General features: G+C 39.4%; 1 protein-coding gene across 1 annotated transcript in view; it reads left to right on the forward strand.

Moving 5' to 3' along the window:
- The window catches only part of LOC131682967 (uncharacterized), a 646,631-nt gene that overhangs the window by 485,077 nt on the left and 134,206 nt on the right, over window positions 1–27,348 (forward strand). The window contains exons 16-17 of the mRNA XM_058964798.1: window positions 8,853–9,217; window positions 9,273–9,736. Of these exons, the coding sequence (XP_058820781.1) occupies window positions 8,853–9,217; window positions 9,273–9,736 (829 nt within the window). The remainder of the gene's footprint in view (window positions 1–8,852; window positions 9,218–9,272; window positions 9,737–27,348) is intronic.

A 27,348-nucleotide genomic window follows, 5' to 3' on the forward strand; every position in this document is an offset into this window, starting at 1 on the left:
CTCACTTTAAAATGTTTTTTCATAGAATTCTAGAGTGCTACGCATCAAACTTTCATACCTTTATTATGCGTAGTCTGGACATTAAAAATAGTACCTGCTCGTCCATTTAGGTTTGCACCTTTCTCTCTTATACGCACTTGAACTTGGTGTAATTTTTTTTTTTAAATTCTCCCATGTCCCTAAAACGAATGAGTATTTTTACAAAAGGCGTGCGCCGCGCCGCCAACGTCAGGTAAAATTTTTACATGCGGTCTTCAACAATATTTTAACATGCAGTCTTCAACAATAATTTAATTTTTACATGCAGACTTCAATAATATTATGTTGTTTTAATACCTCAACATTTGTCTGAAACATCGTTTGCACGAAAAATCACAGTGATAAAAGTTATATTAAAAAACTAAATCTAAGAGGGTTGCCTTAGAAAACGCTTTGTAAATCGATAACCTTAAGTCCTACAAGTTCAAGTTGTTCAACAAAATTCTTCGTTATAAGCATTTGAAGACACCAACTTTCTACCTCGTCAGTATAAAAAGTTAATTTTTCTAGTTCAATCAAATTCTAGCCATGCTTCAATTTTTATCAAATTTTGGGTAAATTCATATGAACAATTCCTCCAAAGACATCCTGTGATTATATTCGATGGTTTGGCCTCTAGTGAATCAAGTTCACGTTTTTGGCATACCCGACCACTGTGCGCTGCCTTCTGGCTCGTGGTGGATTCTTGCAATCTCCATCCATCCAGGGTATGTTTTTATCCATAGCTACCTTCGCGATTAGGGTTCGTCGCGGTGCGGATGTGGGCGGTAAATGGATTATCCGCACCGCAACCGCATAAAACTAAAAAACCGCACCGCTTACCGCAACCGCACTTTATTTACCGCAGCGCACCGCGCGGTAATGCGGTAAATGCGGTAAAAATTTTATATTTTTAAAAATGGTGTTGAAAAATTGTACATTTGTGTAACCATATATAACAAAATGTTATTCTTATTCACACGAAATTTAACTTTAAGAGACTCCTCAGAATGTAATGTTTATGAAAAAATCAACTTTTGCATTTTCTATTAATAAAATTCCATACATTTTAAGGCAAACATTATACATTCAAAAACGTTCTACTGCAGTAATAGGAAAACTTTTATTTTAGCAACCCTTCAGTTAATTGAAAAATGTGGAATAAAAATGTATTAAGAATGTAATGTTTTTGACATATGAAAATGAAATGGATGATTTTCGCATTTACGTAGTAAACCACCTTTCATTCTTAACGGAATTTCACCAAAAAAAATTTAAAGTCGGAATACCAGTACTTCTATATAGTAGCGCATATATTCCAATACAGTGAAATAAAAACATATTGTATTTCATTAATAAGAACGACGCCATATTTGACAAAAAATTGCCTATACATTACATCTAATCAGGAGTCCGATCTCAACCGGCACAGAATTATTGAACATTGGAAAAACTGCAAAAAATGTATGATTTGTAGCATACAGCAGAAATGATTTTTAAAAATATGGGGTTTTTCGGACAAAATATCCCAAAACTCTAACTTCCGCATTCTTCAAGAAACAGATGTATTATCATTCAAAAACTAAGATTGCTCCCTTTAAAAATGAATGAAGTGTAATTTTCTAAATGCTAGTTCGAAAGCATTTAATATATTTTCCTCTAATATTTTGCCAAAGAGCCAATGGCAAAAACTTCAATTGAAGTGAACGGGAGTCAAACTATGTGGCATTTGGCAACAAAAGCTTCAAAAAAGCTACAAAATAGTCTGGACTGAAAAATATTAGGACCTAATTTGGTAGAAAATTATAGTAATTTTTTTTTTCACCCTAAGGAGGAAAATTTGGTAAACACCAAAATTTCTCACTAGGGTGAAAATTTGTTGGTTAAACCAGTCTTTGCACTTGAGGACACAAATCCTTATTTCTTACACAGTTGCGTTTTGGCTTCGCCTCATCAGAAACCGACACTAACTTTTTGTCGGAATAGATTAGCGCCGGCTTGACGCCAGGGCCGTCGAGAGCGGCGGCGGGCCCCAAGGCTAGTGTTACTGACGAGCCCTTCTCAACTTACTTATTTGAATCTTGATTAGAGGACTTGTATATATTCATTCATATATCAAACTATGTTGCTGTTGCTAAAATTGCTATGGTTACGAGTTTTTCAATTAGCGGGTTCCTGGGTACTCTTTTGCCCTGTTAAAAATGTACACAATGGTTAACAACCTTATTAGAGGTATATGGAGATAATCCGTGTATTCGCACCACGTTTGTGTCATCGCCTTTATATATACAGAGGTACTGACTTCATGTTGCCACATTCAATGATATATTTAATTTTGCGCAATAAACGCTTCTACTTGATTATTAGTCTGAAAAATAATCAGTACACTATGTCCAACTATGAAATTGTAAGGTATAGACATTGATCATCTTTACCTCCATTTGCAAATTTGATATTTTTAACTTCTCCAACAGGTGATTTTAAGGGACACCTCGAAAAGTAAACAGGAATACAGTTTGACCACAGTACGGCCATTTTCCGCTTTGATCGTCGTTCATTTTTATTCACGTTCGACACAGTAGCTTGAAGTAGGGGAGACTGGGGCTAGTTGGCGGGGTTTTTTGGTTTCAATTTTTATCGCCGATTTTTTTAAAGTGTTTGATGCATTGTCTCCATTTTTAGAGACAAAAATATGTGACGCGGAAAACCCGCTAACTTACCCCGGCCCCGGGGTAAGTTGGCGGTATGTGGGTATACGCCAACAACTAAGCAATCAAATGGAGATTCAATTACTTCAAGGGTCCTTTTGGAACGTGCTGAATGTCTTTTCGAGAAAACTGTATATTAACCGACATTTGCTATTATATTTCAGTTTCAATACCCCGCAATTTTGACTTTGACGCGTACTCCCTATACAAAAGAAAATTTTCGAAATTTTTTATGCAATTGGCCGAAATAAATGTCTCCTTCCAGAAATAAAAATATTTCATGATTTTATTGCACTGTAAATAGTACCGCCAACTTATCCCACGTGCAGCACCGCCAACTTGCCTCAACCGCATATTTTATTAAAAATTATTTAAAAAATTACTTTTGTTTGTGGATAGATGTAATATCTATACGGATGCTCTTTTCACGCGCTATCGAAAAATATAATCATTCGGGAAATAGATTTAAAATCACTCTAAATAACGCAAAGCATTTAAAATTTAGAACATTTACGTGGTATACTCGAAAACACAATATCACCCACAACTTCCACCAAACAAATCGTTTTGCAACAAAAACACATTGGATAACGGATTTTACCTAACTTGAGGTACATAAGAAGAGCCAGCGCTATATGTCTAATTGAAACAGAGAAAAAGGGATTCCGCCAACTTACCTCAACCGCCAACTAGCCCCGGGCTCCCCTACAATATTTTGCTTCTGTGGTTTAGACAAAATGATACACGGGTAGATTTATCTGTTGGTAGCGGTGGAGCAGTTTTTAGCTTTTGTTGTTAGCAAGAATAAGGTAGCAAATTCAGCTCGTAATTCTCGTTTAACCCTACAACGGTTTCGTAACTTTTTCTATACGTAAACGGTTTTGTGGGTACATTCGTACCCCAGAATTAAAACCGCTCTAATATGCCTAGTTTTTATTAAATTTATAATTAAATTAGATAGTTTTATTCAAAAATAAGCCAATCAAAGCAGCCTTTTCAAAAATAATCGTGCTTTGCAAATTTTTATGCACATTTTCATTTTTATACAATTTGTCCTAAAAATACGTCAACATCCCTTTTTAACCTTAATATTGCTATAACTTCGGAAGCTTCTAACCGATTTTTACTATCTATACGGCGTTGTAAATATTATTAAATTGCCTTTTGAACAAATAGTAAATAATTCAAAAACCGACCAAAAAGTGCATTTATTCCGATGCTTGTTTGAACACCAAATACAAATACAATACAAATAGTAAATATACAGCAATATGCAGTAACGAAGTTAAAATAGGCGATGAAGGAACAGACCAGTGCATTGTACGTTCCAGAACTTGGGCTACAGAAGATGAGGAATTGAGTGGTGCGTAGTACATATTATATACAAATCATATTTTGACATCAAAACCAAAAAATACGATTACGATCCAAGCGCCTTTTCTAGTTACTTTGCTATAGTAGCATTATTAAATCAAATAACAGATTTAATTGTTCAGCAGTGTTGAAGCCTATACAATTTCACGCAAGTTACTATGTATCGATATTTTGCTTATAAAAAAGATATAATAAATTTTCCGAATTATATACACATGATAAAACACTAACGTAAACGGTTTTGTGGGGTACATTTGTACCCCAGACAAGTTTTAAGCAGGCACTGTTAGGTTATTTAAGTGAAACAAATAGGTTACACCAGCTTTAATGGAAGTTTAATAATCAAATTGATTTATGGTAAAGTTTGCTTGCAGTTAAAATAAACCGTAACGGAATAACAGGGATTGCAAATAGCTCTGGGGTACAAATGTACCTCACAAAACCGTTGTAGGATTAAAAATATAGAACAACCGAGAAAATTTTCTAATCATAGCTTTTATGAAGGTTTTTTTGGAAAGGAATGTCACGTTTTAATGTAGAAGTCGGTTTTAATACGCTGTTGGAATATGCAGTAATAGACAAAAAATGACACAGAACGCAGTAATAAGGAATTAAACGCAAATAAAACAACTGCGAGTACAGCGGGCAAACGACTGCTAGTACTGGTGACTGAATTGAACTGATTTGATTTCCTTATTTGGCACATAGCAATTGGCTTCTTATGGATATCACAAACATCTCTAGCGACGCCCAAAATTAGTGTTCCATCTTAACACAAAGCATTTTTGGCGAAAAATTATTTTAACGTGCTATAAAAATACAAATATACAAATAAACATTTATTTCAATTACCGGTTAATTAAGGTCAGTCTACCTTCTCATCCCTCCCGGAGTCCAAGCTAAAATCGTTCCGCCATAGATCCCCTGCAAAAACTAGCCCCGCTGTGGATAAATTGTGTTGCTATTGTTTTTTTGGAAATGTTCTTTGAGACCAGCTATTCGAGAAGTGAAACAATTACTAAAAGTGAAAAAGGTGCTCAATGTGGTAGGAGCTAATATCCTACAATTGCACCATATAAAACATTAATCACAGTCATTCGTTACGCAAAACAACATACAACACGCCAACGAATGCGGCAACGTTAACTAAAGCATCCCCGTATATATAGACAACGGCTCTAAACAGGTGTGCTTACACGATTTATCTCTGCCCACTCCTGACATGGCGATAAAAAAAAGTTTATATCAAGGTACGGAGAAATGGATTTAATAACATTGAGGAACATTTTCCAGGGTAATTCTAATCCTTTTCCTGTGGTGAGAATGCTTGTGAACAAACTAATTCCTTTTTACAAAACCATTTTATGCATATTAACCGAACATGGAACATCTCATCAGACAACACCGGTTATGCACCCAGGGCAGATTCCTATGCGCAAATTCTCCAAAAAACACTGCACCACCTAAAACATTGTACAGAAGTAGCTAAGAAAAGTCCGCCTACTATAACCGCTAACAGCACATCGTTATCTTATGCCAAACCACAAAAAGCTTCAAAACCAAGATTTGTGGATCTTACAGAAACAAATATTCACTCAATAAAATACTCCCAGTGTCTGCAATCCAACAACCGGTACCACCAGTAAAGAAACGAACGCAGAAGAGGACGGATACGTCCGTGTGCTTGCATTTCTGTTTGGCGCTGTTCTCTTCGAAAATACATTGAATTGGCTTCTGAACGTTTTGTAAAGTATTCTGCCAATTCAAACAAAAAACTCGGTTTTGTTGACCTAGTACATAAAGTAGACAACTCCTCTAAGAACGTTTGTTTTAACAAATGTTAAATATATCGTCGGTTGTCACGGTAAAGATGGACACGTCTATCGATACCAGGACACATATTAGTGAACTCGGGTGATTCGTAGTTATACTGCCTAAGCTCGACCCTCATTAACAGAAGACAAAGATTAAGCCCGTACGATATTAAGCCTGTTCTAATGACCCTGCCACTTCTAGTTTTCCGATCTATTTACTTCACATCCTTGCTCTCACTTGAGTACTATGGCTCTAATTTTCATAAATTTCCCTACCCAGTAATCTCTAGCTAATTGAATGTCGTTAAAATGTAAAAAGAAAATGTGACTAACATAGTCGAAATAAAAAAGGAAAAAAGTTAAATATAAAATAAAGCTCTGGTATCCACAATTTCGAATTCTCAAGTTATTAGATTAAAATGTCTTTCAAATTTTTCTCCGCTTTCATCATATGACAATTTAATAGGGTGAATAATTACAAAGAAATTACAATTCTTATTTTTCTTGCTCTTCTATGAATACCAGACGTTTTCACCCATCTTCCGGATAAAAATTCGGGCCCCCAAACGCGACCCGGGCCCCAGGGCAATTGCCCCGGCTGACCCCCCCTCTCATCGGGCCTGCTTGACGCAAATCCATTAAAACTAAAACACACTTTGTGTTTCAATCGAACGACTGATAAAACGTGATGTCCCGTCTGAGCAGAATTTCTGTTTATGCCGATGAGACACAGTGAAGCAGAGACTTTTCTTGGCACAGCAGGCCTACGCGAAAGCACTATGCTATATTCCACCCTAAGGAGGAAAATTTGGTAAACACCAACATTTCTCACTAGGGTGATCACGTTTGATCACGTGTTTACCAAATTGATATCGAAAACGATTCATAATTCCACGATTTCCTATAGAAGTGATTTACTTTTAAATTGGATTTAAGAGTAAACATGTATTGTTTTTAAATGATCTAATAATTTTGTCTCTATTTGGATCTTGCACTTTATGTATTTGAAATGGTTAGTTTGTGAAGTTTTACTTAGAAGTATAAAATAACTAGTCCAAAATATGTCGTAAAAATAATAGCGTCAAAATATTTCGGAAACAGCTAGATTTTCTTTCATTGTCAATTAGAATAATCAAAATTATCACTTTATCATTTTTTGCGGTGCGTTTGCGGTAAAACCGCGCGGTAAAAGCTCTTTCCCGCACCGCATCTGCGGGAAAAAGTGTCTCACCGCACCGCAGATTTTGCGGTGCGGGTGCGGTAAATATCGCGCGGTTGCGGTAATTACCGCAACCGCGACGAACCCTATTCGCGATATATCTGACCTGCTCAGGTCTGCTGCAAATATCGTCACCTGTTGAGACATGGACCGATCCGGAGGTGTCGACCATAAGGATTTACATCTGTTTACAACCACCTTCGCCGGTATTCTTATCCTTCTTGGTGCTAGTCGTTCCTATTTCTCTGCTAGCTGGTGCTAAGAACTTCTCGGCGGCGGTATTAGACCCTATACCGATGCCCATTTTCGCGATCCATTTTGCTGCCACTCCAACGGAGGAATCATCGGCGATAAAATTTCTCTAGACAATGATATCTCGAATTTCTCCAACTTCGTGTTTTTCCTCCTTAGCTGCCGTTGCTAGCCCGCTGACTGACACCTGCTGTCTACTTACTACAGTTGCTAATATCGAAGCTTGTCAAAACGTTAACCGATCCGTCAGAGAAGCCGTCCAACTTGATATACATCCCTTTCCAGCCACCCTCGCAAAGTTTCGTCCTTTGTTTCATTGACTTGTTTCTAGAGTGACCGAACACAAATGACATTTTATGTGTCAAAACGGTTTGCAGTATTTTTTTCCTGAACAGGAAGTTAATAATTTTTTAGAAGTAATTCAAAATCCTCATGGGGGTGGGGGTTTGAAACCCTTACCCCCCTCCTTGCGCACGGACCTAGATACATGAACCACCTTTAGGTTCTGATTTTTGTATGTTTTGTTAAGGGTTGTCAAAATAAAATACAACTATGAACGCTAAACGCAAACAAGCTTGACTATGAGTGTAACTATTAAATCTGCGAAAATTTACAATCTTGAGAAGGGACATAGAGTATGTCGAACAGGTAAAATATACAATATCTCGTACCCTACCTTAAGTCGTTACGCTAGAAACTTTAAAAGAACGAGAAACGTAATAAGAAGCTGATTTGGGACAACAAGGGACAGAATTGACAGCTTGTCTTTTTCATTGTTTATAAATAAGATTCGGATTGAGCAGTGTAGCAACTCCTTTTAGGAGCTACAAATCAAATCAGTTTCAGGTGATTAACTTGGTAGAAACCTACACTTTTTGCCTGTCGATGGAACATTATAGGTATATTCCTCAACCACGTGAGTCTAGAAATTAGGAAATAATACGAGGAAGAAGTAGCATCACTACCGACTCGCCATAAATGAAATTGATCGAAGAAAAACACGATGGGAGAAAGGAAAGAACCCAAAAATACTAAAAACAATAACAAATAATTTGTGATATGGATTTTAAACTACAAACATACAAATGAAATTATTTTTTTGATAAGCAAGGTGCTATTGCATGAGTAGGTGCAAAAAAGGTTTTTAAGCAGTAGCTTTATTTACCATTTGAGATTATTCTAACACGAAGTGGATATTTTCTTGAGGCTAAAGAAGCATTTTTTCTGCAAACAAGGTAACATAATTGACTTGGTTTAAACTAGGAGGGGTTTACAGCAAGACTGTTGATGAAATTCGGGAAAGGGATGCTTTTTTCTACAAGATCAGAAAGGAATGTTTCTTATTCCAACAGTGCGGGTGTAGATCGTCATGTAGGCCATATGCTGAGTTTACATTCAAATGAATAGATCGGTTCAAATGGTAATATCGAATCATTTTTATAATCTATATTTCACTTTTTCATTTAGCGACCCTGTGCTACACTCTTTGAGCGGCGAAAGATCGGATATACGTTCTTTACTAGAGAAGCTAATTTTGGAGGATGATGAGTTTGATGTTCAAGATATACTTCCAAATACGTTTGCTGATCCAGCGTCATTGATCCTTTCGTCTGACTACACTTGTCCGATCGGACAGGTGGTTGTAGCTTCCGATTGTGTACCATGTGCAGTAGGCATGTACTTCAATACGACAAGTAAAACCTGCGTTTCATGTCCTAAAGGATCATATCAGTCTGAAGTTGGACAACTTCAATGTAAGAGCTGTCCAAATATCGCTGGTCGCTCTGGTGTAACATCAATAAATGGAGCCCGATCCGCTGCTGAATGCAAGGGTATTTTTGATCAGACTGCTGTAAATTTACTCAAATACATTTATCTTAATTCTAGAACGATGTCCAGCTGGAAAGTATTTGGATGTAGAAACGGGACTTTGTCAGCCATGCGGATATGGATTCTATCAATCAAATGAAGGATCCTTTTTCTGTGATATTTGTGGGCTAGGACAAACAACAAGAATTGAGGAGGCCAGATCTAAATCCGAGTGTCGCGATGAATGCAAATCTGGTATGCAATTAGGAGTAGACGGTAAATGTGAAGGCTGTCCTCGTGGAACATACAGAACTCAGGGCGTGCATCCGGCATGTACGACTTGCCCCGCTGGAAGAACAACACCAAGAGTTGGAGCATCAAGTATTGAAGAATGTTCCCTACCGATTTGCGCACCAGGCACTTACCTCAACGGAACTATAAATGTTTGCGTAGAATGCGGTAAAGGATTTTATCAGCCAGAACAGCAGCAAACATTCTGCATACAATGTCCACCAAACCACAGTACAAAGACAAACGCAGCGGTAAGAAATTTAGAAGCTTTGCATTTTTATAATTACCATTCCATGTAAGGAGTATAAACCATTTGATAGTTGGTTGATTTAAAGCTTATTTGTTTCAAATTGTACCTACTACTATATATTTGCATTTAGTAATGGATTCTATTCCAATCCCGATTATCATAAAGCGCTTTGCGATAAATTTTGTTGGAGTTTGAAGAGTAGGGTTCGTCGCGGTGCGGATGTGGACGGTAAATGGATTGTCCGCATCGCAACAGCAAAAAATAGTAAAACCGCACCACTTACCCCAACCGCACTGTATTTTCCGCATCGCATCGCCCGGCAATGCGGTAAAAATGATATATTTAAACATTGTGTTGAAAAATTATTAATATATTTTGTATAACCATATATGATAAAATGGAAATCAAATTCAACTTTGGCGAACTCCGCAGAATGTAACGTTTATTACAAAATCAACTTTTGCAATTTGTAATAATAAATTGCCATACATTTTAAGACAAATACTCCCCCTAAACAAGGTAAAATATTACATTTCCTCTAAACACTAGCATAGTCCTAAGCTCCTACGAAATGTAACTGTATTTCATCATTATACATATTGCACAGTTCCCACCAAATCGAACTGCACAGTATGAAAATGTGGTGAATCAAAAGTGTGATCAAAAGTGCAACTCCTTCGACCTGACAAATTATTGACATAGAAAAGTGTCAAAAACAAACTTTTTCTTACTTTTAGTGGCTGGAAGGCTAGCGTGGCTGCCAGTATCCCGGTTTTTACAATAAATTTGATGGAAAAAGTTAATTTTTTGTCGATTTCATATCATTTCATTTGGCAACCGTGAAAAAAGCGTGATAGCGAAGTGCATCAAAAATCCAACTTTCAAAGCAATAAGCAATACAAACACGTTCTTCCGCAGCAATTGAAATTAAAACTTTTACGTAATCTATCCTTCAGTAAAAAATGGAAAAACAAGAAAAGGTAAAATTTTATCGTGTTATCAATAATTTCGACACATAAAAATGAAATGAATATTTTACGCATTTGCCTAGTAAAATCATCTTGCATTCTTAAAGGATTAAAATTAAAGTTGAAACACCGGTACTCTATAAACTAGCTCATATATCCCAATTCAGTGATATCAAAACATATGAAATTTCATCTATAAGAACGACGCCATATTTGACGGAAAAAATCGTGATACACCTAACAACTAATCAGGAATCCATCCAATCTCAACCGGTACAGAGTTATTGAACAACTGCAAAAATGTATGATTTTTAGACTACATCAGACATATTATTGAAAAAGGGGATTTTAAGAACAAAGTATCCCAAAACTTTAACTTCCGTATTTTTCAAGTAACAGATGTATTCTCATAATAAAATACTCAGATCCTTACCTTTGAAAAATGCATGAACTTTAATTTTCTAAAGGCTAGTTCGAAAATTCTCGCATTTAATGTAATTTCACAAGTTATTTTCTCATAGTGCCAATGTCAAAATCTTCAATTGAAGGGGACTGGGGTCAAAAATTGTCAAACTATATGAAATTTGGCATAAGAGCAGACTTTGACACTTGTAACGGTATGAAGAGGGCCATTGAGAATAACAAAAAATCGCAATACCCTACACTATAAAAATATTAACTTCGAATACTTAAAAAAGTCACAAAATACTTAAAAGTATTAGGACTAAATTTGGTAGAAAATTTTCCCGACTTTCCAATGGAAGTATGTGAAGAATAGTTTTTGACAAAGTGTTTTATAGAATGGACTGCAGAAAAATTTACGATGAATTTACACAGAAACCAAAACAAATAGAAATACAATGTTGAAGAATGAATGATAGGCCTAATTTGGACACTTTGCAGACATTTATCTCTTTTACTGCCAATTAGATTACTTTCTTTGTATTACTTTTACATCCAAGCATAATTAGTTCATCTCCAATTGCTCCAAATTTATCAAAATTTCGCAGTTGAAAAAATGACACGTAAACGATTCATAATTCCACGATTGCCAAGTAGAATCAAAGTGCTGCATTTTTAAATTAGATTTAAGATAAAATTTAATTGTTCCTCAATGATCCAATAATTTTGTCTCTATTTGGATTATGCAATTTGTCTATTTTAAATGATTCGTTTGTAATATTTAAATTAGAAGTAAAAAATAAGTAGTGTACATAACAGTATTAATTTATTTTGAACATAGCTAGATTTTCTTTCATTATAGCAGTCTGTTTATTAAGTTAGAATAACCAAAATGTAAAAAAATCAAATAGCGATAGGTCGAATGAAGATTATATCTATCTAGCTATCTATCTATCTATCTATTTATCCATCTATATATATATATATATATATATATATATATATATATATATATATATATATATATATATATATATATATATATATATATATATATATATATATATATATATATATATATATATATATATATATATATATATATATATATATATATATATATATATATATATATATATATATATATATATATATATATATATATATATATATATATATCTTTCTATCTATCTATCTATCTATCTATATAAAATTCAATGTTTGTATGTATATGATTTATAGACTCCAAAATGGTCCGTAACCGTAAAAATTTGCACATAGTAGGTATTTGTCACGGAGCGTGTTTGTGCGCTATTGGTTGGGGATTAGCTGCCCGCCAGATGGCACTTTGGTGAAAATTCCATGAAAACGTGGAAAAAAGCTATTTTGTGTTTAGTGGTAATCTTCATTAAACAAATTTTAACTATTTTTGGAAATTTTAATAACTAAAAAAAATATTTTTGAGTGGCCTCCATTTTACTGTAGATGCGATTAGTGGAATGATTCGGAAGTTTAGTTTTTTTGGTAAAACACTTTGCCCGCCTATAGGCGGTGTTGGGCACCTGGGCAAAAAAAAATTACTGAAATTAGCTTTATGTGCAATTTTAGCTGAAAAGAAGCATGTTTTAAAATCTTTGGGTGAATGCTGCTGTTAGAATACGGATGTTCTTATCATTTAATTATATTTAGGGGAGTCTGGGGTAAGTTGGCGTAATCTTTTTTTCTCCTTTTGTATTAGACATATGGCGCTGTTTATAGTCCTGCATTCAAGTACTGTGCAATACATTCTCCCATGTACTTATGTTGCATTACATTCTGTTTCGTTCACGTTAAGCGTTAAGTTTTCGAGCATATTAGTGTTTCGTTCACGTTAAGCGTTAAGTTTTCGAGCATATGAGAGTAGAGCCCATTTTATTCGTATTAGGGAGGGTGCCTCACTATTTCATTAATTACTCGGAATACAATTGATGCAATGCGTATGAATTGGCATCAGTATCTTTGCTTTCCAATGCGTTGAACAAAGATGACTAATGCTGCTCTAACCACCGACTTCACATGGTTAGGGCGAAACTAGACTCATTACCCTAGGTGAAGTCTTTAAATTTCAGCATTTTTGTTATTTAGAGCTAGTTCAAAGCTATTCTACGAATGACTAGATTTTTCGATAGCGCGCGAAAAGAACTGTCCGTGGTCGTATATACAATATACGTAACCACAAAAAAAATTGTTCTTTTTTGTTTGTTTACTTCAGAATTTCACCTGAAGAATCTCGAAAATTCTCTTTTACATGATCTTCTTAAATTAAAAAATAAAACATGATAAATGAAACCATTGCCAGCAGACACTGGCTATAAATTAGAAGTCCATAATCAAACAACCAAAGCACTAGAGAAATACTCCTTAACTTAGGTAATTTGCGTTCTGATGGTATCCGAAATATAAACCATCTGAATTCGCTTATGTTGAAGTAACTAGAAGAAAAAAAGTTTTTGTTTTTTATTCGCCCAGGTGCCCAACACCGCCTCTAGGCGGCCTACTTATTTTAAGGTTTTAATGGAAAATCCATTGCTTACATGAATTATCAACATTATTTTCGTTATTCTCATCACGAAACCCACCTCCAAAAGTTTTTTCAAGCCAAATAAAAATTTGGGCACTAGAGGGTTAAACCATTAAACGGCAAACCAATGCACTTTAATGTATTTTTAATCCAATATTGCTGTAAAATAAATGACCAGTATAGGGTTACCACCTCTGGAGTGACCCGGAGATTTTCACTGGACTTTGGGGGGACCGGAGGGTGGTAGATTTTGAGTGGAACTAGACGGAAATTGGCATCAAAACGATTGCTCGGCAGTTTAAAGCACTTTAATCGCTTTTTATTACTACGTTAGAGGAAAGCTGTAATTTTTTCTTATTTGAGAATGCACAGCGTCGCCTAGCCGGACAAAACCTCAAAACTTTATTTTCGATTTTTCGTGATTTAACATTTTTCTCTGGTTCTTAACAGGTTGAATAGAGTCTTCTCAAAATATTAAGTCCCGAAGACAAGAGTTCAGTTTTTTACAGAATTTCAAAGGTGAAATAGATGATGAATTCTGAGGAAAACTATTTGCAAACCTAAGTTATTCAAATGAATATATCTTTTTAGTTGAGATTCTGATTGGGGTCAAACTGATTTCATTTGAAAGGTTATTCGCTGAACATATAGCTGCCATTCGATTTAGTCAATACAAGTCTTTCTTCTCGCTCAGACATGAAAAACAAATAGTAAATCGAGCAAAAGTTTAAAGTTCTAATGTTCAAAGTGGCTGTACTTTTTTTGAAACGGTTCGGAAAGATCGCTTGTTGTTCATTATACTTGAAAATTAGTGTACTTTCCGAAAATGAATATCTTGTTTTGCCCCTTTCTGCCCCGAGGTATGAAAAAAGGTGATTTTTCATGATACGTCTGAAGGAGACGCATGGTAGCCTTTGACTACCCAGGGTTCGCAATATAATTTATAGATGTGTCTTATTATTATCAACAATTGAAAAAATGTGTATTCTGCTAAAAAATTCACCGAACATAATTTTTTGAAAATGAATTTTCGGAAATAGTGCACTTTATATTCGTAAATGTTAAATTTTCGAACCACCCTAAATGCCAAAATTTTGAGGATTTAAAAAACAAAAAAATAAACATCAAATATGAATTCAGCGTCACAAAATTACCCTAATGTGAAGTTTTCATCAAATTCGGGCCATTCGGGTATGATTTTTAGACTACATCAGGCATGTTATTGAAAAAGGGGATTTTAAGAACAAAGTATCCCAAAACTTTAACTTCCGTATTTTTCAAGTAACAGATGTATTCTCATAATAAAATACTCAGATCCTTACCTTTGAAAAATGCATGAACTTTAATTTTCTAAAGGCTAGTTCGAAAATTCTCGCATTTAATGTAATTTCACAAGTTATTTTCCCATAGTGCCAATGTCAAAATCTTCAATTGAAGGGGACTGGGGTCAAAAATTGTCAAACTATATGAAATTTGGCATAAGAGCAGACTTTGACACTTGTAACGGTATGAAGAGGGCCATTGAGAATAACAAAAAATCGCAATACCCTACACTATAAAAATATTAACTTCGAATACTTAAGGAGGGGTATGAGAGCTGAGGGATGATTTAAGGAGATTTTTAAGAGAGGGGAGTGAACGGTAGAGGGGGGGGGTGTAACCCCTCTCCTTAAACCATCAACTACGCCCCTGTTAAAATCCAGAAACAATTTGAGAGTCAAAAAAAAATTATTAGAGCCGGGATTAGGTTGATGTTTTTCAGAGTGATTGCATAACCTTTCTATATGAGAAAGGCAAAAATGTGCCAAAATCCAAAAAAGTGAATAGTCGTCAAATTTTTTTTTTCGAGTTTGCATCAAAGCTCGACGTTTCATGCACCTTGAAGACATTTAGCATCAAAAATAAAAATTCTATTTTTAGTTTTTCCTATAGATTAGATGAGAAATTTCTGCGTGGCCGCACTCTTAAACCAGTAATTCCGGAACCAAAATTCCGATCGATCCAAAATTCAATAGCAGTCGATGGGAAGGTTGCACCTTTCATCTGAGACTAAGTTTGGGCAAATCGGTCCAGCCATCTCTGAGAAAAATGAGTGACATTATTTGACACATACGCACATACATACACACACATACACACACATACATACACACATACACACACACATACAGACTTTTTCCGATCTCGACGAACTGAGTCGAATGGGATATGACACTCGGCCCTCCGGGCCGGGATTAGGTTGGCGTTTTTCAGAGTGATTGCACAACCTTTCTATATGAGGAATGCAAAAATGTGCCAAAATCCAAAAAAGTGAATAGTCGTCAAATTTTTTTTTTGAGTTTGCATCAAAGCTCGACGTTTCATGTACCTTGAACACATTTAGCATCAAAAATAAAAATTCTATTTTTAGTTTTTCCTATAGATTAGATGAGAAATTTCTGCGTGGCCGCACTCTTAAACCCGTAATTCCGGAACCAAAATTACAATCGATCCAAAATTCAATAGCAGCCGATGGGAAGGTTGCACCTTTCATTTGAGACAAAGTTTGGGCAAATCGGTCCAGCCATCTCTGAGAAAAATGAGTGACATTATTTGACACATACGCACATACATACATGCACACATACAGACACACATACACACACATACATGCACACATACACACACACATACAGACTTTTTCCGATCTCGACGCACTGAGTCGAATGTGATATGACACTCGGCCCTCCGGGCCGGGATTGGGTTGACGTTTTTCAGAGTCATTGCATAACCTTTCTATATGAGAAAGGCAAAAAGGTGCGAAATCGGCAAAGTCCCAAAAAGTCGATCTTTACAAAAAAAAAATTTTTTCGGGATAACATAAAATCTCGACGTTTCATGCATTTTAAAGATGTTTGGCATCAAAAATGCGAATTCGATTTCTGAAATTTCATGGGGTCCCCCCTTTGAAAAAATAATTTGAGCTCCGGCTTATATGGGAATTTCATATGTGACCGTACGATTTAGTCTATATTTCCAGCCCCATATAAGCGATCCGTACGATATTTTATAAACATCTGTGGGGATATTATAGCTATCATTGGGGACTAAGTTTGTGAAAATCGGCCCAACCATTTCCGGGAAACTGATGTGAGTTCGTAAATTTTGAAAGATGGCCGCTTTTCCCGACCACTTCCGGAACCGTCTATGGTGGTCAATGTAGTGAACGAAAGTTTGGTTGGTCGTCGGTGACCTAGAACAGCAAATTTAAGTTATTTGAGAGACATTTTAGCGAAATTTTTACCTTTTTTGCTTTCATCGGAGTATCGGTTTGAATCACAATTTGCTATGTGATCGCACGCCACAATCTGTAACTCCGGAACCGGAAGTCGGATCGAGATGACATTAAATAGCTATTTACGGGGACGCAATACTTTTCATTTGAGGCCAAGTTTAGTCGAATCGGTCTAGCCATCTCCGAGAAACCGATGTGACTGTTATTCTGAATTTAGATACTTCCGCCGGGGCTTCCGGAACCGATGATGGTGGCCAATGTGGTCGAATAGACTTTGAATGGATGTTAGTGACCTAATACTACAAATCGAAGCAGTTGTGGTCATATTTTCGAAAAAATTTCACCTTTATGCATTCATTGCAGAATTTATTAAAATCGACATTTTCTGCGTGTTCGTACTCATCATCATTCATCATCATCAGAAATTCAATAGCAGCCTATGGAAACGTTGCACCTTTTATTTGTGACTAAGTTTGTCAAAATCGGTTCAGCCATCTCTGAGAAAAATGAGTGACATTTTTGGTAACATACACACACATACGCACATACACACATACATACATACACACACAGACATTTGCCGAACTCGACGAACTGAATCGAATGGTATATGTCACTCGGCCCTCCGGGCCTCCGTTAAAAAGTCGGTTTTCGGAGCAATTGCAATACAATAGAAAGGCAAAAATTTCACCTTTTTACATTCATCGCAGAATTCGTTAGAATCGAGATTTGCTGCGGGACAAGATGTCGGTTGAAAATCAAATTCAATAGCAACCTATGGGAATAATATACCTTTCATTTGAATCTTAGTTTGTAAAAATCGGTTCAGCCATCTCCAAAAAACCGATGTGCACATTTTGTTAACAAATCCGCACATACACACATACATACATACATACATACATACATACATACATACATACATACATACATACATACATACATACATACATACATACATACATACATACATACATACATACATACATACATACATACATACATACATACATACATACATACATACATACATACAGTGCTTGCTTTGCACCCCGGCGGAAGGGAACGACCATCAGACGGGTGGCTTTAAATGCCCAGCGTACAAGAAGGCGACTGCAGGCCAACGGTGATGGAGATGACCCAGATAAACCTGAATCACTGTGATACCGCACAGCAACTGTTGTGGCAGTCTACGACAGAAACTATGTGCGATGTCGCTTTGATCGCAGAGCCTTATCAAGTCCCCCCTAATAACGGTAACTGGGTGGCGGATAGATCAGGAACCGCAGCGATACAAGTAATGGGAAGATTCCCTATCCAAGAAGTGGTAGAACGTTCCTATGAGGGTTTCGTGATAGCCAAAATCAACGGCATCTTCGTATGTAGCTGTTACGCTCCCCCAAGGTGGACAGTAGTGCAGTTCAGCCTAATGCTGGAGCAGTTAACCGAGCAGTTGATCGATCGGAAGCCGGTAGTCATTGGTGGTGACTTCAACGCCTGGGCTGTGGAATGGGGCAGTAGAGTAACCAACACAAGAGGGTGTATCCTGCAGGAAGCTCTAGCGAAGTTAGACGTACGATTGTGCAATGAAGGCTCTGTTAGTACATTTCGGAGAGACGGGAGGGAGTCCATCATAGACGTCACATTCTGTAGTCCCTCATTGACGGCGAACATGAATTGGAGAGTATGCGAAACGTATACGCATAGTGACCACCAGGAGATTCGCTACCGTATCGGCCAACGGAACCCCGCGGCAGTACAGAGAAGGGTGACCGGCGAACGAAAGTGGAAGACGAAAGCCTTCAACAAAGACCTCTTTGTTGAGGCACTTCGGCCGAACGGCGGGACCGAGAACGTGGATGCGGCTGACCTAACAAGAAGGATTGTGGCGGCTTGTGACGCCACAATGCCGCGAAAACTGGAACCACGCAACAAACGGCGTCCAGCTTACTGGTGGAACGAGACGCTTAGTACGTTACGCGCTGCTTGTCTCAGAGCCAGAAGGCGGGCCCAAAGAGCAAGGTCGGAACCAGATAGAGAAGAGCATAAGGCATCGTTTCGGGAAGCTAGGGCCGCTCTAAAACGGGAGATCAGACTTAGCAAGTCAGAGTGCCACAAGGAGCTATGCCGAGAAGTAGACGCCAATCCCTGGGGTGACGCATACCGAGTCGTGATGGCGAAAATGAAGGGTCCAACGACGCCAGTCGAAATGTGTCCGAGCAAGCTGAAGATAATCGTCGAGGGTCTTTTCCCGAAGCACGATCCAACTATATGGCCACCGTCACCGCACGGCGAGGAAGAAGGAACAAACATGGATCGGCAAGTGACTAACGACGAGCTAGTAGAAGCATCGAAGCGCCTAAAACCAAAGAAAGCCCCTGGTCCGGATGGAATACCAAACGTGGTACTGAAAGCTGCGATCCTGGCATATCCGGACATGTTCAGGATAGTGATGCAGAAGTGCCTAAATGAAGGCAACTTCCCCGAAATGTGGAAGGTCCAGAAGCTGGTGTTGCTGCCGAAGCCAGGGAAGCCACCTGGCGACCCGACCTCGTACAGACCCATATGCCTGCTGGATACACTCGGAAAACTCCTGGAAAGGATCATTCTTAACAGGTTGACGAAATTCACGGAAGGTGAGCGCGGACTGTCCAAGATGCAGTTTGGTTTCCGCAAAGGAGCATCGACAGTGGATGCAATTCGGATAGTGCTCGAGAGTGCCGAGAAGTCATCTAAACAGAAGCGAAGAGGAGATCGATACTGCGCTGTGGTCACGATAGATGTGAAGAACGCGTTCAACAGTGCCAGCTGGGAAGCCATCGCTGCAGCACTGCATAGAATGAGGGTTCCCGACTATCTGTGCCAGATCCTGAAGAGCTACTTTCAGAGCAGAGTGCTACTGTACGAGACGAGCGAAGGACAGAAGTCATTGCGTGTCACAGCGGGCGTTCCTCAGGGCTCCATTCTCGGTCCAACCCTTTGGAACGGGATGTACGATGGGGTGTTAACGCTGCAGCTGCCTAGGAAAGTGAAAATCGTAGGTTTCGCGGACGACGTGTCACTAACGGTGATGGGTGAGACACTTGAAGAAGTGGAGGTGTCGGTGACGGAGACAATAGACGCGATCGAGAGCTGGATGAACGGGGTTAAGCTGCAAATAGCTCGCCACAAGACGGAGGTGTTGTTGGTCAGTAACTGCAGATCGGTCCAACGGATGCAGATCGACGTCGGAGGGCACGTGATTGCATCGAAACGTGCATTGAAGCAATTGGGAGTTATAATCGACGACCGGTTGAGCTTCAACAACCACGTTGATTACGCCTGTGGAAAGTCGGCGAAGGCAACGAACGCAATAGCGAGAATCATGCCAAACGTCGGCGGTCCGAGAAGCAGCACGAGACGTCTGCTATCTACTGTTTCGTCATCGATACTCCGATATGGGGTTCCTGCCTGCAGTGCTGCGCTGAAAACCAAGCGGAACCGTGAAAAGCTAAACAGGACATTCCGACTGATGGCCGTACGAGTCGCGAGTGCCTACAGAACAATATCGTCGGAGGCAGTATGCGTTATCGCCGGGATGATCTCCATCTGCATTACCCTGGCGGAGGACGTGGAATGCTATCAGCGGAGAAATGCACGTAACGCTAGGAGACAGGTTCGAGCGGACTCGTTGGCTAAATGGCAACAGGAGTGGGACAACGCGGAGAAAGGAAGGTGGACCCACCGACTCATCCCAAATGTATCGGCCTGGGTACATAGGAAGCATGGAGAGGTGAACTTCCATTTGACGCAGTTTTTGTCCGGGCACGGATGCTTCCGGAAGTACTTGCATCGGTTTGGACATGCTTCGTCACCCCTTTGCCCGGGTTGTGCGACCGTGCAGGAGACACCGGAACACGTGGTCTTCGAATGCCCTAGATTCGAAGAAGTTCGTAGGGGTATACCTGGTATGACAGCGGACAATATCGTCGAAGAGATGTGCCGTGACGAACATACCTGGGACGCTGTCAACAGAGTGGTCTCGAGCATACTCTCCGAGTTGCAGAGGAAGTGGCGTAGAGACCAACAAGAAACCGCAAATCGGGTTTCGAGAGAAATTCCGCCGCCGGGGAACTCTCCAACTGTGTAGACTAGGTCCACCGCCGGGGACCAGTTGAGTAGTGCGTGATGTAGCACCGAGTTGGGTCGTCGGGGCGCCTGGGAACCGGACGTCAAGCTTCACCGGAATCGCTGAACCGACCTCGACATCCTTCCGGGTAGCTCGTGAGTAGGCTATATCCACCGCCGGGGATTGGACCGAGTAGACCGCGTCGCAGAGCTAGCAGTGGGTCGTTGGGGCGCCGGTGAACCGGAAGTTACGCTCCAACCGGAATCGCCGGATAGACCTCAGCACCTACTGTATGGCCCGTTGAGTAGGCTAGATCCACCGCCGGGGACTAGATCGAGTAGATCGGGCGAAACGGAACGAGAGGAAGCCAAAGAGCTCATGAAATTGTGGTGCTAAAACAAAAGAAGAATCGGTACCGGGGGAGCCTCCTTCGCCGGGGAACTCTCCGTCGGCGTAAGCTAGATCCACCGCCGGGGACTAGACTGAGTAGACCGCGACGAAATACCACCAGTCGCAGGTCGTCGGGGCATCAGCGAACCGGACGCTCTGCTCCACCGGAATCGCCGAACTGACCTCGACATCTGGTTGGTTGGCTCGGTTTCGGGAGAACTTCTCTCGCCGGGGAATTCTCCGTCGGAGTAGGCTAGGTCCATCGTCGGGGACTAGACCGAGTAGTTCGCGAACAAGTCTGGTGCTCAAAGAGTAAACGGCGTTGAATGGTGCGAGAAGGGAGTTGCGGTGCTAACCGGCACAAGCGAGCCGCAGGGCTCAGTGAATTAGACAGTCAGAAGTTTGCCGCTCAGACTGTACTCGTAGGGGAGGAGTACTAAGCCTCGACTCACAGCCAGCTTTCCGACTGCCATGCAGAGCTTGCCAGTCTGTGTGGATGGTAGAGAATTGGTGGTGTGTAGAGGAGTGGGGCTGTAACCCTACGGAAGAAACGAACTAGGAAGTAGTTGAATTAGAGTGCGTGCTATGCACATAAAAACCCCTCCCCGAAGTAATGCCGTAAGGTAGTGCCGGGGAGGAATCAGGTTCTGGGCAAGAGCAGTGGTTTTTAGCGGGTCGGGTGATGGCAGCCCAAACCCGTTCCCTGACAATGGGGTTTTTGTACATTTTTCCTCACTCAGGGTTTTTCTGAAAATTTTTTTACTGCTCTCAAAAAAAAAAAAAAAAAAAAAAAAAAAAAAAAAACATACATACATACATACATACATACATACATACATACATACATACATACATACATACATACATACATACATACATACATACATACATACATACATACATACATACATACACACATACACACATACATACACACAGATATTTTGCGATCTCGGCGAACTGAGTCGAATGTTATATGAGACTCGGCCCTCCGGGCCTCGGTTACAAAGTCGGTTTTTGGAGCAATTGCGTAACCTTTCTATATGAGAAAGGCAAAAGAATAGTATTTAATTAGCTTAATCAGCATGAGTTCAATGTTATCTTCATGTGATTATATTTTGAAATGTTGGTGGAATGGGTTTAAAAGTGGAGGGAATGGGGGGCTAGTAGAGTGGAGGATGCGTCAGAAATCCTTCATCTTATTTTGGTATACGGGGTGGATGAAGGAAATGCGGGCGTGAGGGTGGTCCAAGGGGACGGTAGTGATGAAGGAGGGAGATGTAAGGGAAAGGCGGGGGGGGGGGGCGGAGGGGCTCTGATGCAATACTCAGCTGCATATTTTGCCTTCCATTTAAGACTTGGTTTGAGAAAATCGATTCAGTCATCACCGAAGAACCGATGTGACTTTATTTGTGGAATATGCCCGGAATTCCGGACTTCCGGAATCGTCGATAGTGGACAATATATTCAAAGAATGTTTGATTGGCAATCAGTGATCTAGATCTGCGATTAGAAGTAATTTGGTGACCATTTCAATAGTTTTTAGCCTCTGAGGTATTACGATTGTACCGATTTATATGGGAAATTCCAGTGTATCCTTACTAACACCCCTGTAACTCCGGAAGCAAGAGTCAGAACAGAATGAAATTCAACAGCAGTCAATGGTATTACTGTATCTTTCATTTGAAATCAAGTTTGTAAAAATCGGTAGAGAATTCGTTGGGGAATGGGTGTGATATAAGCTTAGGAACTTGCGGGTTCCCCGGGGGCGTCATGAACTGTCATAGGAGGCCAATGTGGTCAAAGCTGCTTTGATTGATCATTAGTGATCCAGACCCGCAAACCAGAGTAATGTTACATCAATTTTAATATGTTTTACATCATTTGAACATCATGGTGGTACCAGTTTATATGGGAATTTGCTGTGTGACCGCACTCTTCAACCCGTAACTCCGGAACCGGAAGTCGGATCAACTAAAAATTCAATAGCAGCTTATGGGAGCGTTATACCTTTCATATGAAACTAAGTTTGCGAAAATCGGTTCAGCCATCTCTGAGAAAATTGTGTGAGTTTAAATGACACACACACACACATACACACACACATACATACACACACAGACATTTGCCGATCTCGACGAACTGAATCGAATGGTTTATGACACTCGGCCCTCCGGGCCTCCGTTAAAAAGTCGATTTTTACAGTGATTGCATAGCCTTTCTTTATATGAGAAAGGCAAAAAGGAAAATTTCAGTATTTGAGCTATCTGCAATGTACAAACCCAAGTATATCAATTAATTCGTATACGAATTGGAATAGGTTCGCCAAATTTTGAAAGAAGTCGATAAAATAACCCCTTGAAAACTACCTAAAAATTGTTGTAGTTCGATGCAATAAAAATCCAAAAATGGAATGTACCTATTAATGTGAGACACATTGAATAATACATACAGTAAAGACCCGTTTTTATCAGTCTCATGGTGTATTTCAGGCTAACAAAATGGGGACATTGACTAAATCGGGCAATTTTCTTTTTCTTTATAATAAACTGAAGCTGTTTAAATACTCTTCCCGTCCCTTGATGTTGTCTGATAACTATTTCCAATTATTTAATATAAATTTCTCTTAAAAGGGTTTTCCATCGTAAAAGTTAAAAAATGATCATTTTATTTTTGCATATTTGCATCTTCATGATAAGGAAAACATGCTCAAGAAAGGATTTACTCGAATTTAGTCTTGTTCGTCTGCTAGAGCCCATCAAACATATTTTCATATGTGGCTCATAAAATTGGGGTTTTAATGTATTATAATAGATATTCGAAGAAGTTTCTTGTGAACGAATGTAGAACGACTTTGTTTCTACTTACTTGAAGTCAGCAGCGTAGCTAGAAATTCGGTTTGGTGAAAATCGAACTTACTGTTCAAGCGGCATAATTCCGAAACCGTAATTTTTGAAGTATTAAAATTATACAGAAATAATTTTTCAAAAAATAGTAACAGAGTAGTATTTTTAGTAACAGAGTAGTATTTTTTCAAAAAATAGTAGAGTTAAACGAATTTGTTGGCACTATCATTAAAAAAAACTTTATTCTAGACATGAGTATTAACCTGAGTAAATTCTCCATAAATACTTCTTGGAAGATATACAGTAAAAATTATTTTATCAAATGATGTGCTGTTTAACGTTTGTAAAACTCATCGGAGATACTCAGGGCCGTCGAGAGCCGCGTTGGGCCCCAAGGTTGTATTACTGCCGGGCCCTATTAAACCTAAGCCCTCTAGTTTAGTATGAGTTAGTACGTCTTCAGCCATGGGAATCTCGTGAGTCCGTGGTTTCGATTAGTCTCCGGTTGACTCATATTGCCACATCCACAGATAGCGTGCCAGACAGGTGAATTTCGACAACTTCTTATTCCGTGGCATCCAAATCGGGTAAAACTTCCATAGCTACGAGTTTTCCAATTTGCGGATACTCAGGAATCAGTAGCGTTTAGCTCAAATGGAACGTTTATATTTATATTTATAATTAATTAATATCAACAGACACAGTGTGGTCCTAATGATAATTTCTTAATCTATTTAAAAAGTCAACATGTAATCTGCTACGTGGAATGTGAAGATCGAACTCGGATGACACTCTGTTGAAGGTCCGCTGCAAACCAATGATGGCACCGTTTACTCCATAGTTAGTCCGGCGAAGAGGTAATCGGAGGAATAAATTATTGCGAAGGGCGCGAGGGCGAACATTCATATTTATCGCACTGAGAAGCTCGGGGCAGTCAATTCGATCTTGCAAAATATCCGAAATCGTCATAGCACGGAATAGATCCCGTCGCACTTGCAATGTATCGAGTCCAATAAGCAAACCCCGGCTTTCATAACTTGGCAGCTGGTGAGGATTGCTCCAAGGCAATCGACGAAGGGCAAACCGAACAAATCTGCGCTGTACTGTCTCAATTCGATGGACACCGTTGAGATAATGAGGGTTCCACACAACTGAACAATATTCCAGAGTTGATCGAACGAGTGAGCAGTAGAGAGATTTCAAGCAGTAAATATCTGAAAAGTGCTTAGATATTCTCATTATGAACCCCAAACAGCGTGATGCCTTTGCGACAATATAGCTGATATGCTGTTTAAACGTCAGTTGTTCATCGAGAAAAACTCCGAGATCTTTGACGCAATTCGCTCTGTCAATTGTGGATTCAGCTAGACAGTAATTGAATCGAATTGGCGTTTTTTTCCTCGAGAACGTAATGACCGTACATTTCTTGGGGTTTAGGGTCATTCGGTTGATCTCGCACCATTCCGCAAAGGTTTCCAGTTGGCGTTGAAGGAAAGCTGCATCATCAGAATTCCGTATTCTATGGTATAACTTGAGGTCGTCGGCGAAAGACAACCGTGGTCCTTCTAAACAAAAGTTAACGTCGTTGAAATACAGAAGAAAAATCAATGGACCGAGATGGCTGCCTTGCGGAATACCAGATGAAGCAAAGAACTCTTCGGATACACAATCACCTATCTTGACTGCTAGACGACGATCACTGAGATACGATTGCATCCAACGGAGAATATTAGTACCAAAGCCAAGTCTATCCAATTTTGCCACTGCAATAGCGTGATTTATCTTGTCAAAAGCAGCTGAAAGATCCGTGTAGATAACATCAGTTTGAAGGCCGTCCGACATAGCATCTGTAACATATGTTGTGAACGACAGAAGATTCGTAGATGTTGAACGTTTCGGCATAAATCCATGCTGAGTCTCGGAGATATACTGTTTGCAGTGGCTGGAGATGGGTTCCAACACAGCCATTTCAAACAGCTTAGGAACTGCGCTTAGCGTTGTAATACCACGGTAATTGTCAACTACCTTTTTATCACCTTTTTTGTGAACTGGAAACATGAAGGAGGATTTCCAGAGTTCGGGAAATACTCCGGTTGATAGCGACAATTGAAACAGATGACAAAGAGGTTCAATTAGACCGGCAGAGCATTTTTTTAGAATAATAGTTGGTATACCATCTGGGCCTGCCGAGGTTGAAGCCTTCATTTTGCTAATCGCCAGTTGTACCATATTATTGTCGATATTGATAGAGTTCAAAGACTGGTATGATTGAGGTACATTGAGAGCCGCGCGTGAAGCCTGGGTCGGTGTCAGTTTCTCGTTGGAGAAAACACTCGCGAACTTTTCAGAGAATAGTTGGCAGATCTCCTGTAAACTAGAGCTCATACGTCCTCCATAGCTCATCGTTGAAGGCAACCCGGATTCCTTTCTTTGCTCGTTTACATGCTTCCAGAATGTTTTAGGTTCGGACTTCAACTTACGTTGCACGTTTCGCAAGTAATCGGCATGGCAACGCTTCGATGTCTTTTTATAGACTTGGTTAACATGAACGTAGTGTTGTCGCAGCACGTAGCCCCCAAACTTGGAGTACTTCTTCAGAGCGGCTCTTTTAGTCGCTTTTAACCGTCTCAGCTCGGCAGTGTACCACGCTGGGTGCTTAGATTGAAGGCCACTTCTTTTGGGTACATAGCGATCGATAGCATAGCTCATAACATTGGAGAAGGTCTGCACTGCAACGTTGACATCATCATTGTCGAGAATTTCAGTCCAGTGGATATTCGACAGGAAGTCAATAATGCTATTATAGTTGGCTTTTCTAAAATTATAGCTGACGGTGTCAGATGCATTGCAGTCATGCTTCACTCGAATCGCTTCAAGCAATATATGCAGGGGAGGGTGATGTCTAACAGTCTTTACCAGGGGGAACGGTGCTGCGGTAACTTTTGGCGCGTAGTCAGATTTGCTCGAAAAACAGAGATCAAGGATTCTGTTGTTCTCGTTCACCACATTATTCGTTTGGCGCAGCAGATTTAGACTGTAGCAGTCAAGCAAACTGGTGATACCAG

Source organism: Topomyia yanbarensis, chromosome 2, assembly GCF_030247195.1.
Source record: "Topomyia yanbarensis strain Yona2022 chromosome 2, ASM3024719v1, whole genome shotgun sequence".
Taxonomy (NCBI): Eukaryota; Metazoa; Arthropoda; class Insecta; order Diptera; family Culicidae; genus Topomyia; species Topomyia yanbarensis.